At 38.2% G+C, this 14,873-nt stretch overlaps 3 protein-coding genes across 5 annotated transcripts; 2 read left to right on the forward strand and 1 right to left on the reverse strand.

Moving 5' to 3' along the window:
* Positions 1–86: 86 nt before the first annotated feature.
* Positions 87–3,942, forward strand: txndc9 (thioredoxin domain containing 9). 2 transcript variants are annotated; one of them, XM_084724733.1, is made up of 5 exons: positions 87–178; positions 1,509–1,707; positions 2,297–2,415; positions 3,333–3,587; positions 3,697–3,942. In XM_084724733.1, exons 2-5 carry the CDS (start codon positions 1,534–1,536, stop codon positions 3,815–3,817), a joined length of 669 nt encoding a protein of 222 aa, XP_084580859.1. In that variant the 5' UTR covers positions 87–178; positions 1,509–1,533; the 3' UTR covers positions 3,818–3,942. The 2 variants fall into 2 exon arrangements, with proteins under 2 accessions (XP_084580859.1, XP_084580860.1); XM_084724734.1 differs by having other exon boundaries at positions 99–152.
* A 2,186-nt stretch (positions 3,943–6,128) lies between these two features.
* mrpl30 (mitochondrial ribosomal protein L30) lies at positions 6,129–8,437 on the reverse strand. The gene is made up of 5 exons (XM_084724737.1): positions 8,135–8,437; positions 7,463–7,549; positions 7,182–7,328; positions 6,569–6,642; positions 6,129–6,346 (listed from the first exon to the last, which is right to left on the reverse strand). Exons 1-5 carry the CDS (start codon positions 8,174–8,176, stop codon positions 6,214–6,216), a joined length of 483 nt encoding a protein of 160 aa, XP_084580863.1. The 5' UTR covers positions 8,177–8,437; the 3' UTR covers positions 6,129–6,213.
* Positions 8,438–8,793: 356 nt separating this feature from the next.
* Positions 8,794–13,074, forward strand: mitd1 (MIT, microtubule interacting and transport, domain containing 1). Of its 2 annotated transcripts, none has more exons than XM_084724735.1 (7): positions 8,794–9,192; positions 9,291–9,395; positions 10,259–10,395; positions 11,011–11,097; positions 11,189–11,301; positions 11,424–11,484; positions 12,547–13,074. In XM_084724735.1, exons 1-7 carry the CDS (start codon positions 9,048–9,050, stop codon positions 12,640–12,642), a joined length of 744 nt encoding a protein of 247 aa, XP_084580861.1. In that variant the 5' UTR covers positions 8,794–9,047; the 3' UTR covers positions 12,643–13,074. The 2 variants fall into 2 exon arrangements, with proteins under 2 accessions (XP_084580861.1, XP_084580862.1); XM_084724736.1 differs by having other exon boundaries at positions 8,808–9,192; positions 9,294–9,395.
* Positions 13,075–14,873: the final 1,799 nt, after the last annotated feature.

A 14,873-nucleotide genomic window follows, 5' to 3' on the forward strand; every position in this document is an offset into this window, starting at 1 on the left:
GTTTGCCTTTGAATATGGAATTCTGCAAATAAAATATATATGTATGTTTTTTTTAATTTAGCCTAGATGTAGTTTGTCTGACGTCAGTGGGCCTACTGTGATGTCACATCCGCTGCAAGCGTTTTGCTTTTCGCGCACGGACAGAAGTGTCGGTGAGGATCTGACTTTAATTCATCAGGTAACCTGCCTGTGTAACGGCAGTGTGTTTATAACTTATGATCTTATATGATATCATGATCACACGCGTTGATGAGGATCTTTTTTAATATCCGCGCGAGTGTTACCATTTATGAAACTCGCAGAGCTAATGTTAGCTAGCTTAGCAGCAGGCTAACATAAGGACCAGTGTTGTCTAGATTTTTCCCTGATTACGGGCGAAAGTTTGTAGCTCGCCACCGTTACATCCGTCGGTTAATTGTTGTGTATTAATTAGCTGCACATGTCAGGAAAATGTCGGAACAATAAGCAACCATAGCAAAGTATGTCAACGCAGCTAAGCTAACAGTGGCTAACAACCGGTGAAAACAAGGTGTGCCCTGTTACTGTGGCTTTGTCTTTACTGTTTACGCGCTGCTCAGTCTGACAGTTGTGTGCAGTGTAACATTGGGAAAATAACCATATAGCTTATTTGTTACAGTGTGCAAATGTCAGTGAGTTGCCACTTTTTCGATAAACCTTTCCAGATCAAATTTAATCCAGTGCAACAGCTGTGGGATAAAATCATACCTTTATGATGGTGTGGTAGTTATGTTCAGTATTTACTGGTACTTTCTGTGTGAGTTGGGTGCGACCGATACCGACATTAGGGAGTAAAAAAAGTTCTGATATCGATATACTGACCAATGCCATACCTAAAATGTGGTTATCAAACCTTTGTGACAAAGATATATGAAGAAGGCAAGATATTTTGCACTTGCAACATTTTACTGTCCAGAATGACATCAGGGCACTGAAAGTCAACTTTTACTGGTGTTTATAATCATTTTAAATAAATCTAAATAAAAAAAAAAATACACAAATTGAGAAAAATGTTCATATTAAACTTGAATTAAGAAAAGAGATCAAATATACAATAAAAGTCAACATATCACCCAGGCACTAACTCAGACCAGTGCTTCACATAGCAAAATTAAAACAATATAGAAAAACAATAAATAAAAATTTAGCAAGAATAAAAATTACAACAATAAAACAATAAAAATGTTAAAAATCAATTAGTAAAACTCACTAGAATAAAAAAAATGCCACTATTAACAAAACTATTATAAAAACCGATAACTGAAACTTATAAAGTAAGGATAAAACATTACTCCAAACTAAAAGCCAGATTAAAACAAAATGTACATTTTTCTGTGGTGAAAAATCCTTGAAAGTCAGCCATTTTTTTTTTCTCCGATGCAGTGCTGTGGCATGTTCTGGCAGATAAAGACAAGAGGTCATCTGGTGTCTTTTCATTAACTTGTGTGCTGTCATGTGTCATGTCTCATCTTACATGATCTGTTCTTCAGAGAGTGTCACACTGAGCAGACAACCATGGCCAACCAGTCACTGGATATCATAGCAAAGGTTGTGGAGCAGTCAACCAAGCTGGTGGAGGAGAAGCTGGATGCACAGTTGAGGGAACTGAATGAAATGGATGAAGACGATTTGGAAAGACTGAAGGAGAGGCGATTAGAGGCACTTAAAAAAGCCCAGAAACAGAAGCAGGTATGTTTGATGTTTTCTTTTAACTTGTTGTCTGATACGTTGAATTGTATTATCTTACTGCAGAAGACTCATCAAGCAGATTATACTTTTAACAGCAAATGCAACATTTACAAAAGCGACCACTGCAAAAAATATTTAATGTATCAATGCAACTTCTTTAACCAGCACGTATCTCCAAGCCTGCTAAGGGGAGTGATAATTGTCTATTGTGTTTCTTGAAAGAGTTTTGTTATTATGTGACAGCCTGATTTTGAATTCTGTCATTTTTTAAACATTTTAACAAAAGTATGTTTTCATTGATTGTGAGTTATATACTTGTGGTGTTTTTTCAGTTCAGCAAAGAAAAAGGGGTTTTAGAAAACAGTTTTGCAATAGAAAATTAAGGAAAAGTAATTTAGTTTTACAAGAGATTTTTTTTAGTTTGTCTATACATCCTAGTGGATTTTTCATGGGAGAACTGGTTTGCCACTGTTCACATCCCAAATCAGGTAACAAAAGAGATCGAATGTTCTCATGCAATGTAAAAGCCAGTTTTTCCACTCTTTGAGATTCATTGTTCTGCTACTCATCTGGGTGCTCTGTTTTTAAGGAGTGGTTGTCTAAAGGCCATGGAGAGTACAGAGAAGTCCCAAGTGAGAAAGATTTTTTCGGCGAAGTCAAGGAGAGCAAAAATGTTGTCTGCCACTTCTACAGAAATTCCACCTTCAGGTAAGACCAGGCATAGAATTAAGTACTTTTTTAGGGCAAGGCCAGTTTGGCCGTCAGTTAATACAAATTTTGGGGGGAATCACGGACAAAATGTAGGAAGTAATAATTACCTTTAAGAAATGTGACATGTTACCAATTCCTCACATGTCTGCCAAAACTCAGAAATCTAGAAACACCAGATAAAATGTGTCATATGTCAGACAGTCTTCTTGTCAATTCAGCATCAATATAATCCAGAGAGAGAGAGAGAGAGAGAGAGAGAATGCACTGGAAAAATCCTGATCTTCACTCAATTTTTTTCATATCAGTGACATATTATACAGATAGACATGGTCAATACTCTATCAAAAGATCTTTTTCTCTGTCTATTTTTGCTGAGAACCGCATCATGCAGAACAAACAGAAGACAAATCTGTAGATGAAGCATTGCTGCAGCCATGGATGAGCTGAGAAAAAAATGTGGTCCGAAATCAAGACGTTCTGTGACACAAAGGCTGCTCTGGCAGGCAGTATGATCACGAGTATAACAGTTTAAAATGAGGCTATTTGGTTATGGTATAATTCCTGCCCTGTAAGTCAAAGCTCATATTTATCTGAATATACCTACCTACCACCATAAATGGAGTAACAGGTGTATTGACAAAAGTAATTTAGTGTTAAAAAGATAAAGTGGTCAGTCAGTCAACAGAACATGAACCTGCAGCAGTACTGATAATCAGTTCATGTTCTGTATCAAACAACACAAGCAATTGTAAGGCATCACTTTAAGCTGGTCAATTTTTTTATACTAAATGATTTGAAAAAATAGTCAGTAATGAAACTAATCTTGAGCTGGAGTTCATTTTTTAATTTCAGTACCTAGAGTGCGTTGCCATCAGACTGCTGAAGCTCTTCTGTCCTCTGTCCCCTTCATGTAGGTGTAAGATCCTCGACAAACACTTGGCCATTTTGGCAAAGAAGCACGTTGAGACCAAGTTCATCAAACTGAACGTGGAAAAGGCTCCGTTTCTGACAGAGAGGCTGCGGATCAAGGTTATTCCCACACTGGCCCTGCTATTAGACGGAAAAACAAAGGACTATGTGGTTGGATTCACTGACCTGGGAAACACAGACGAGTTTCCCACAGAGATGCTTGAGTGGCGACTCGGCTGTGCAGATGTTATTAACTACAGGTGAGACATTCAGGAGGCTCCCTCCTCACAGCTTCAGTATCAGAGTCGTGCTGATAAAAACATTACGTACATTGATTTAAACGTCACTTTTTTTTCTCTCCTTTTCTAGTGGTAACCTGATGGAGCCTCCTACAGTGACACAGAGGTCCACCACAAAGTTCACAAAGGTGGAGAAGAAAACTATCAGAGGGCGAGGTTACGACTCAGACTCTGATTCTGAAGACGACTGAGAAACACTGACAGCCATCTGGTTTTCTCTCTCAGGGCTACCTCATCAAAAGTCTAGCAGACAGCCCGCTTTCATTTCTTCTCTCATCTCAGTGACTCACCATTCATTACAAACTTCCATCTTTTAATGTTTCATTCTCAAATTAAATTATTTATAAAAACAGTTAGCATTTTAGGCTTTGCTCAGACTGCAGGCAAATCAGATTTGTTTCCTTAATCAGATCTTTAAGACAGACTGTCTGCACTGTATTTGTTAGTGATCAGATTTGTGTGTCCAGACATCACCAACCAACCTATCTGCATGGGTTGCTGTAGTAACAACATCGACGTATTTAACTGCATCCGTTTGCTGGTGATGCAGCTTTCCAGCGTGGAAGCAGTGCCAGCAGACAGTTCATTTCAGCGTGGGTGCACAGACTGTTTTCCTCCATACTGCTCTGCTAGTAGCAGCATCCACCCCGCTCAGCCGTTCTGATGCATTTCCGTCACACTGGATTTGCCGCTGTTGTTATGTTGGGAGTGAAACAGAAGCTTAAAATCCTATTTGAGCGTCCAAGTTGAGACACATCTGTAGAAATCTGATTGGAATTGAATTTCAAGCCCCCTCTAAATGTGGTTTCAATCCAGTTTGCAAAAATGGCATTTCATGTATTTTTTTTTTTTTTTTTTGGTGTCAAAACTTTCTGAAATCAATCTGGATACAGTCTGGATATACCAAAAAACAGATCTGGGCTGGCAGCCTGAACAAAGCCTCAGGTTCAGCTAGAGGTGCATAAGATTTAGCAGTTATGAATATTAATTTAATTGCCAGTTATTTTGATAATTGATTAATTGTTTTGAATCATTTTTTCATTAAAACAGTCAATTTTTTCTGATTTCGGCTTCTTAAATGAACATTTTCTGGTTTCGTAGTCCGCCATTACAGTAGACTGAATGTCTCTGTGTTGTGGACAAAACAAGACATTTGAGGACGTTACCTTGGGCTTTGGGAAACACTGAACATTTTTCACAATTTTCTGACATTTTATAGACCAAACAATGAATCAAGAAAATAATCAACAGATTAATTAATGAAAATAAATGGTTAGTCGCAGTCCTAATTTGAGCCTTATTTAATGAATTGTCTGCCAAGTTTTATATTTAAAGAAGTAATTCAAGAACAAGGAAGCATCAAATTGTGGAGGATAGAGAACATGTCACTGAGCCATTGCACCAGTCATATAATATCATCTAGCTCTTAGTTTTACTGTGTTGTTGATTTTGTCTCTTCATTGGCTAAATCCTTAAACCTTTGTCTTAGATTCTCATTCTGTTTATTTCATGTTTCCTTGTAACCCTGAGTCTGATGTGATGATGCATGAGTGCCAAGATCATCTTTTAGCATCAGAATACATTTTTACACATTTCCTTGTAGCAAGAGTTTGACTTGACTAATGCAGACTTAATAAAAAGTATAAAAGGAATTTAAGTGTGTGCCCATGTGATTTTGTGCAGCTCTTTATAAAGTTAGGGTACTTGTAAGAGATGGATGTAGCAGCATTCTGAGTTTTAGGTGCTAGTACGGGTGAAAACACTTGATCCTACAATTCCCATAAAGGAACACAGTGACATTTCTTTGTTGGACCCTTCCTCCCTGGCAAACAGTCTTGTGTAAAGTTGGTGGAGTGCCCCTTTAATGTTAAATAGGGCTTGTATCACATTGATGCACCCACACAGATCTCTATAATGATTGTGACTGATTTCAGATCTGCTCACATTAAGGTTGGCCGGGGCTTTGAGGGGAACTGTGTGCTTCACGACAGTGTAAAGGGCAGTGAGAGGAAGTGAGGAGGAGCGTCTCACACCATTTAATCTGTTGTCTGTGGCGGTGAAAAGACTCCTCAAACACTGCTGGCTCTCTGTAGTTTCATCTGCAGTGTCACTCTAAAGCTGCAGTTAAATGGCTTGATTGATTAACCGATTGGACTGCACGTTTTGCATCATTTTGAAAGATTTCTTATTTCCATACAGTATGTACTGGGGCAGCCTCAAAGCAAGAAGGTCCAAACCTTCCCCTTCAAAGGAATAAGCAGGGGCCAGTATTGCTTTTGGCAGACTGACTGAAGTGAGAGAGAACGTGTCTGCAAAAAAAACCAAAAAAAAGAAAAAACATGAAGATGATAGTCATTTCAAAAGGTCTTTAATTTATGTTGAGTTTTTAGAAGTCATGTTTAACAAGTAATCTGAACCATCACCTGTCATTATACCGTCACAGAAAACAGATTACAGATTTTCAGTTGTAACAAAATAACAAAATGGACAAAATAAACAGTTTTCTCAGTGCAGCAGAATCTCAGTGGAGCACAGGATTTTCCATGATATTTCTGAACAAATGAGCTGATATGATTGAAATCAAGAGCTAAGATTCAATAGCCTTGGGGTCTACAGGTTGGAGTAGGCGACGAACAATCAGCTCTCCGTTGCTGTTAATGTAAGTGTCCGCCATGTCCTGTTCAGCAGGGAGTCCGTAGGGAGTCTTCAGTGGCTGGATCCTGAAAATCAAACAGTCTCTTCAAATGTTCCTTCAATAAATACCCATTAAAGCTATTTGTCTGGTCAATGAATGTTATGAAGATAAATCCTCTCGTATAACTCAAATTGTAAATCTACCTCTGTTTAGATTTTCTTTTGCTGTATGCTTTGGTGATTTACAGAGACTTGACAGGCACGATATAGGACAGATACGTTACCAACATTTTGTATGTTCAACTTACCTGACGAGGTGCTTGACAAATTTCAGTTGGCTATTGACTGCAGGTGTATTTTTGTGAATCACAGGTACGTGTGCCTAAATGCAAAAAAAAAAAAAATCAAGACTGAGTGTTACACATCCAATTGAATTTTGCCTCTAGAAAATATAAAAATAAATGGTCTTCATGCCTTTATAATGGACAGATGCTATGCCTGCTTGAGGCGATATAATCACTGCTAACCATCTTAAAGGGACAGAAGTGGGGTTGTATGAGGCACTTATCCATCGTCAGTATATTACCAACACAAGATCAGCATGCGGAAGCAGCAAGAGCATCAGTGTAGGGATATTAGCAATGTAGTGCTGTGGACAGGGTCAGCAGTAAAACATATTTTAGCCACCTAATAAAAACAAATCAATATCTGATATTAATTTTTTAGGTGGCTAAAATGTAACCTTAGATATAACACACAAACTTTGCTTAGCTTCTTACAGCAGAACTCATCTCTGCTTCTTCAAACCAAGATTTTCCTTTCCTTTTCCTTCCCATTGTCAAATTATCTTCGGTTAACTTTACAGCATTACAGAGGAGGCAACCAATGTGTTGTGGGCTTGGAACAGAACAAACATCTTACCTTTTCAAGCCCAAGGTGTTTCACCATCTCCTTCTCCCAGTACGGTCTTCGCATCACACTTTTAACTCGTGTCACTATGTGTAGTTTATGAGGTTGGTCTGGATCACCTCCATACTTCTCATGATCTTTTGATCTTTCTGCAAAAAGCTGTGAAAAAAAACACATAGTAGTAATTTTAATCATTTACATCTGGACTCCTACGTCCTCCTAAGTCCTACGTAATTTAATTTACTAATATGAACCCTGTAAGCAAAATATAAACAAAATGCTTTGATTCCTACCTCTGGTGGGATTCTTGCTTTGTGAAATTTGCTGCGTACAGGCACAAACCACAGGCAGGGTGACAAATGTGTTGTTCCTGTCAGGATCTGTAAAAAGAATCATAATCAGCTTTACTTGCCAAGGGTGTGTACACACATAAAAGGAATTTGACATACACACATACAAACAAACGTAGACAAACAGCGAGGAGACAAAATTAAAAGCAAAGCATTGTAGTATACAGCAATATAAATGCAGGCAGATTTGTTTTCTAATAGCACACAGTATGCCGATTTTGCTATAATGTTAATACTGTGGATTACAGTTGTTCCACCATTGTATGTGTGTGTGTGTGTGTGTGTGTGTGTGTGTCTTTAAAAGTAGAAAATAATTAAAAACAATCTGCATTATCTTCTGTGGGGAAAAGTTTTCATATCGGAGCATACTGGATAACATTCACGCCGATACAGGTATGGACCGATAATATCAGCCGCCAAATATATCTGCCTGGCTTTTAAATTCAAATATAATATAATTTAGCAACTATATTTCAAGACAAAAAAAGACAGTACATTCTCACATCTAGCTACTAAATGTCTTCCCCGTGTAGACATTTGAATTGAGATGTTAACTTAAAACTACAAGAAACATTTATTTGTTTGACAGTTCAAGTTTGAAAGCAATGTGCTTACCTTGACTGATAAAGAGCTCAAACCGCGACAGACAACCGACATGTTTTATTTTTGTGTAAAGTCACCGTAAAACTAGTCATGCACGCCAAGGTTACAGCCGTGCCAATCGCAGAATAAACGCGTGGATCAAACTTAACTGTCCGTTATGAAAACAACAAACAAATGTAAATATTTTCACATCATATTGACCAATTTTACACGTATAACATAAATATAAGAGCCGAAAAACAACGACAAATGGACTATCACGTTAGTATCATGTTAGGTTAGTTGCCCCCATGGATGTCTGCAACGGAAGAAGCGTTGTGTCTCGCGGGGAACCCTAGATTAGCGAAGATCTCGCGATATTTAGAAGCGTTCGTTTGTCACTGCAACGTGTACTTTGTACAAAGTAATTGTGGTTTATAAAGTGACAACAGTATGGTTAAAATCTTGGTAGGTTAAGGACAGAAAACGTTTGGTTACGGGTCATGGTTTCGGTTCAAATGAGCACTCTCGCGAGATCTTTTGCCAGTCTGGGGTTCCCTCCTAGATATCTTCATTCACCGGAAGTGCAAAGGAGTTACATTGAAACTGCACCGATATGAAAAACATTGCTTCCTCAAGGTTCCTAGAGTTATTTTAGAATGTTGAGATTTAAAAAAAGAGAAGCATACTCTTTCAGTATAATAATGTTTTATTGAAACATCGATGCGTTAGCTGTATGCTTTTGTTTAAACTACACCCGACTAAGAACCGTGGACTACTATTCAATCATTAAGTTGCTCCGGGAGTTATTTTTGTGGCGCACCTGAGTAGCTATCAAGTTAGGAAGGTGGTACCACTTCTTTCAGTAACTTTCCTGGCGGTAAATAAGCATGAATACACTGCTGGTTTTCTAGATTTTCTAAAAAGACGAAGGCTAGACGGAACAATGACACAGAATCATGTGTCAGGGATGGAGACGTCCGCCATCTCCGTCCTGAAGCGGGCAGTGGAGCTGGACCAGAGCGGCCGCTTCCAGGAGTCTCTGGTCTGCTACCAGGAGGGCATCCAGCTGCTCATAGACGTGTTGAAAGGTCTCTGTCTCCCTCCTTCAGACATATCCACACACAGTAGAGACCAGCGTGATAAAGACATTAACCATGGCTTATACTTGTTTCTTTTCTCTTGTCAGCAGCTGTGAAAGATGACTCAAAGAGAGGGCACTACAGGGATAAGATCAAGGGCTACATGGACCGAGCAGAGCAAATCAAAGCTCATGTGAACCAGATGAAAGAAGGTAATTAACACAAAACTCAAGGCTCAATAACAGATTCTGTGGGACAAGAACTGGGGGCCCCAGAATTTGGCTTAATAGATATTTATTTAGTATTATTACACAGCTCTGTTAAATACTCGATTATGTGCCATGTAATAAGCAGTATAATGTACAGTAAGTAGGTTGTTATTGTGAAATAAATCCAGCCAGGGTCATTCAAGATCCCTCTGTTTAGCATCCTGCAGTATATTTTGCAATAATGACCCGCTCACTGTACATTATCCCTTACATATTTTAACCATTTATATTTTGGCACCCTTGTGTCTACAAACATGTTATCAAAGCAGGTAGTAATGTAGGGTCTGCTTCAAGGTCCTTAACATGCCAGCTGATAATCAATCAACAGCACAATTAATAACTAAAAATGGTAGTTTCTGAAAGCCTTGAGACAAGTTTTCATTTACAAGTTTACTACGTCAGTTGATATTACCTACGTTACATGCTGCATGTTGTTTGATAAATTTGTGTTTAATGAAATGACCACAAACTAAGTGACATGCAGAAAATCTGAGGTGATTTAGTATTCCAGGGAGAACGGTCGAGCTGCAGTCTCAAAGACACACTTTACACCATGACACACTCATTTCACTTTACTGTATAACCATAATGTGCCTACTTTTCCCTGTTTTGAGGTTTATCATACAGTAGGCATGTTCTGACCTGCTTGATCCGAGGGGAGAAATGCAGACTCATTTTTGGCTAAAATGAGTTGAGCAAACATGTGCGTGTTTGAGCTAAATATGGGATTTTATTTTTGCACGCTGCTGTTGTGCTTACCTCTGATTCTTATTTCTTGTTTCTTTCTGTGTTCCCTTTCCTGTCAGATGGGAAATACCATGAGCAGATAAGAATAGCAGAGGATGCTACTGGTTACAGTTATGAGGCTCTTTTCAAGCCATACATCAGCAGTTTACTCACAGAGGTCTGGGTAGAAGATCCATACATACGGCACATCCACCAAGTAAGACCTTTGTTTTCATCTTTATATATATATATTTTTTTTCTTTTTCTTTCTTTTTTTTTTTTTTTTTTTTACAAAACATTAAGAACTCTGTACCCATATATTGATATTTATATATGGATACTGAATTTAATCTCAACTAGTGTTGTCAAAAACATTAATAAATATTGATACGGAATATTTAAAATGCTTTCAATACTTATTTTTTGCAGTATTGATAGACAGATACTAGCAGTAGCACTTTCTCACTGTCACTTCTCTCTGATAGCGAGTTGACACATTCACACACTGCAGCGGTGCCACATAGTCCGGTCTCCTCTGACTCACCTCATATTGCTGTCTTCATCTCGTCAGTCGTCTCATTTGCTACAGATGAATACTTGTTGTCATGTTATAGCCTTGTAGTTTCTGTAAAAATCTAAAATTTTTAGCTCTTAATATTGAGATAATTTTTCCTCATGGTATTGAAAATGGTATTGAATATAGATATTTTTCAAGGTATTGTATCAAATTTAGAAGAACCAGTAAGGTGAAAACACTGATCTCAACATAAAACTTCACTAAACTCACCCTAATATGTCAAGCAAACCCCTCCCCCTCTTCTCTCCACTTCAGTTGTACAACTTCCTGCGGTTCTGTGAGATGCTGCTAAAAGCGTCCTGCAAGGTGACAAAGATCCATCTCCTCACGACACAGGAGGAAGTAGGTTATTGAACTAATGAGGTCACACTATGTAAGTAGCGAACTGTGTTATGTTCAGTTTTGTTTCACTGCCATTCATACTGTCCTGCAGACAGACGGTGGTCAACAGAGCAGCGCTCTGGCTGAGGTGAAAGAGAGTCTCGGTGCTCAGGGAGTGACTCTGGATCTGCAGTACTCCTCCACCATACATGACAGGGAGATCAGGTACAGACGCAACTCATACATAGAGGATTTCATACCAAACCTGCTTACAGTATTTCACATTACACTTTCTAAGAGTGTGGCTTTATTTCGTGGCAGTAACCTAAAATTAATTGCATCTTCAGGTTTGACAATGGTTGGATCATCAAGATAGGACGAGGGCTGGATTACTTCAAGAGACCGAAGGTGAGACTTCACACTTCTTTGCCACTAGCTTTATTGAAAGTCCACCAAAAGTGCTGGTTTTTGCCACAGACATGCTCAGATTGTGCATCTAAGTGTCACACAACTGGGGATCGTCTGATACTGTCCTCTCATTCTCGTACTCATAAAACTACTCTGATACCACGTCATGAAAAGTAGCTGCTCGACACAAGCAAACATCTCAAGATCCAACACCATGCAGAGTTCAAGGCATTTGGTGATACCTACCCTCTTTTTTGGTCACATCGTCATTATCAGTGAGACTCATTGTCCTCAACATCATCCACTAATGACCGCAGCGACTTTGGAAACTGTCTATAAAATTCCATGTAAGTCCATGTAAAAACTGAAATAAATGCACAGAATGCACCTGTAAACTGCATCCCTACTCACAACATTATGGAATGGATCCTATAGAGAAAGACCTTTTTGGTAAAGAGTAAGATCCTTTTTTTTTTTAACCAGAAGCAATTATTGCTCTCACCAAAGCCACCAGCCAGACTCTGTGTTCAGAAACATTATCGTTGTCATCATCATCTTCATTCAAACTCAACAGAAACAGAAAAAAAAAATCTTTCCACTGTTCCAACAATCACTAACTCTGGTTTGTTCAAAATAAACATTTTATTTACCACATTAGAATAAAATAAATCGGGAGAGAAGCAAGAAGCAAAAAATCTTTGAACATGTTTGTTATTTTAAGTGTCTGACAGCATTAACAATGTGAACCTGTCCGTGGCAAAAACAAGCTTGTTTAGTGGATTTACTTTGATGGTGCACAGTTGTCCTGGAGGCGTTACGGTGCAGTTCAGTTTTACCTCTGATGGTTGCAGCGCTCTCCTTCAATACTGGATCAGCTTCAAAAACTGTTGACTCTATTGGTCACTTAGACTCAAAAACATTGGAAAATACACTCAGGGTTGATAAATACTAAAGTTACCCTTTAATATTCATCTTTATCTATTGCTGCCAGTGTCAGAATTACAGTGCTTAATGTATCTGAGTCAACGTGTTGTAAGAAGTGTTATTTTTTTTTTCTTCCAGGGACGATTCTCTATTGGATATTGTGACTATGACCTCAGGCAGTGCCAGGAGACCACTGTAGACATTTTTCACACCCAACACACAAAAACACTATGAGATTCATAAAGATTCAGTTCCCTTTTTTCCCCTATCTTGGCTGACTTAATTTACTTACCTGTCCTCAAAACAACACGACTGCTGTGTTGTTGGATTTGCCTTAACAGGTGCATGCAGGTCATCGACCTCATAACAAGAGTATAACAACAATTTTTGTCAGACGGTTTACAAAATGATTTTTGTCACACATTTCAACCAAAATGTATGATGAATTTCATATTTCGTCAGTCTTATGCCAAATTTTTTTTAGTTTTTGTCTTTGCCTTACTTTTAATTGTTCTATTCTATGACTTTTTAAAACTTTTCTATAAATGGGTGGTCTGTGATTGTTTACAGGAAGATGCTTTTCAGGGTGTGATACCGCCATCTGGTGGAAATTTAAATTAATACATTTTAAAATTATATTAAAAGTGCTTTTATAATATCAGAAAATGTCTGTTTTATCACTTTTTAAAGTCAGCACCTCACATTAATACATATCACAACATGTATTAAGTTGCCAGCCTGTTATTACATTGAGTTTTTGGCCCCATTTTCTGTGTAGCTCTCTTGTGGAGCATCTCAAGCTCTCTTGGGGGCCCCCTGGTGGCCTCTCGGGCCCTAAGTAGAAGCTTAGTTCATTTATTCCTTGGGCGGCTCTGAAGGTCAGACTGTGGCAGCAGTGATCTGATGTATGTCACATGTTCAGGGTTTAATGACAAAAATATTTTACCCATAAAATCACAATCATGGGGAAAAAATGCGTCCCTCATTAAATTTTCATGGGAAACTGTTTGTTTGAATGAGCGGTCACCCGCATGAGTTCAAACAGCACTGTGATCGGATTATCTATCGGCCTTAATCTCGATATGCACAGTCCTCATCTGGGCTCTGAGAGGGAGAAATTATAATCCATCAGCGCAGAGCATGAACCGGAGATGACCATAACTGTAACACACGTAGGTACCTTTGTTTACTTTTTGCAAAAAGCAATCAATCCTGTAAATATGCAGAGCATTTCTATATTTAAAGACAGCTTTCATATGAGATAACAAATCATCTGAAATCACTTTATTAAATCAGATAAACTTGCATACATATTGTCCCTGATAAGAGACAATAAATCCATGAGTGGGGTCATTAAACAAAACCACATTCCAGACTCTTACATCACTGTGGTCTGTTAACATGTCTCGTGTGTTTGGTTGCATGTAATCCAGATGTCACCGGCGGGGTTTATATTCTGCATGAAGAGTTAAGGATTTATGATGGTGATGAGGAGCCTCATAAGAGAAGCTGACACGCACACACACACACAGACACAAAAAATATGGATGCAAAGGTTTGCTCTCCTCTTCCTGTGGCCCTCCCTCTCGCTCATTGTAGCCCAGTGGCCTACATACTGCTTCCATCTCTGAATACTCTGAATACTATCCTGTGTGAAATGTGCAAAAAGTTGTATTCGCTAATGCAACACAAGTATCATTTCACTGATTAAACGTGTGTGAGATAGCTTTGTCTTGTTTTTATTTTATTTTTTTTTACCAGTGTCTCTGACAGAGTCACTTTTCATTGTTTTTAAATTATTTAGTAATGGAAATTATGTCCTTAAAAGTCCATTATGTAAGATTGGTGGGGATTTGTTGGGAGAAAATTGCAGAAATTGAATATAATATTCATAAATATGTTTTCAGTAGTGTATAATCACCTGAAAATAAGAACCATTGCATTTTTGTTAACTTAGAATTAGGTGTTTGTATCTACAGAGGTTCCAGGTCCTTTTCCACATAAGCCACAATGTTGAACAAGAACAAACAAACCAAATCAGTGGTGAGCAGGAATTTGTGATGCATCCTACGACTGGGTATTGATACTTAACACTTTTATGGTATTGATTGAAATTTTCCAGTAGCAAATAATATCAAAACTTCTCCAGTAAAATAATACCTACATTCAGTCCTTTTGGTACCCAGATTTAGAATAAAATGACTATAAGTTGTATGATTTTGCTCACAGCCAATCACGTAAAGCATTCAGTGTAATGTGACGTGTGATTGGCCGTTTGGTGGTGAAGTTGGGCACTGTGTATTTGGTTCAGCATGCTGAGACGGCGCCAAAATGTTCAAAAGTACAGAAGTACAAAAGGAGGTATCAGATGAAGTAATCTGTTTTTATTGGCATCACTTTAAGGATACTGGTATTGGTAACTGTACCATATTTTTTAAACAATACCCAACCTAATATATCCTGCA

Source organism: Lutjanus erythropterus, chromosome 8 (genome assembly GCF_056507025.1).
Source record: "Lutjanus erythropterus isolate fLutEry1 chromosome 8, fLutEry1.hap2, whole genome shotgun sequence".
Classification (NCBI taxonomy): Eukaryota; Metazoa; Chordata; class Actinopteri; order Lutjaniformes; family Lutjanidae; genus Lutjanus; species Lutjanus erythropterus.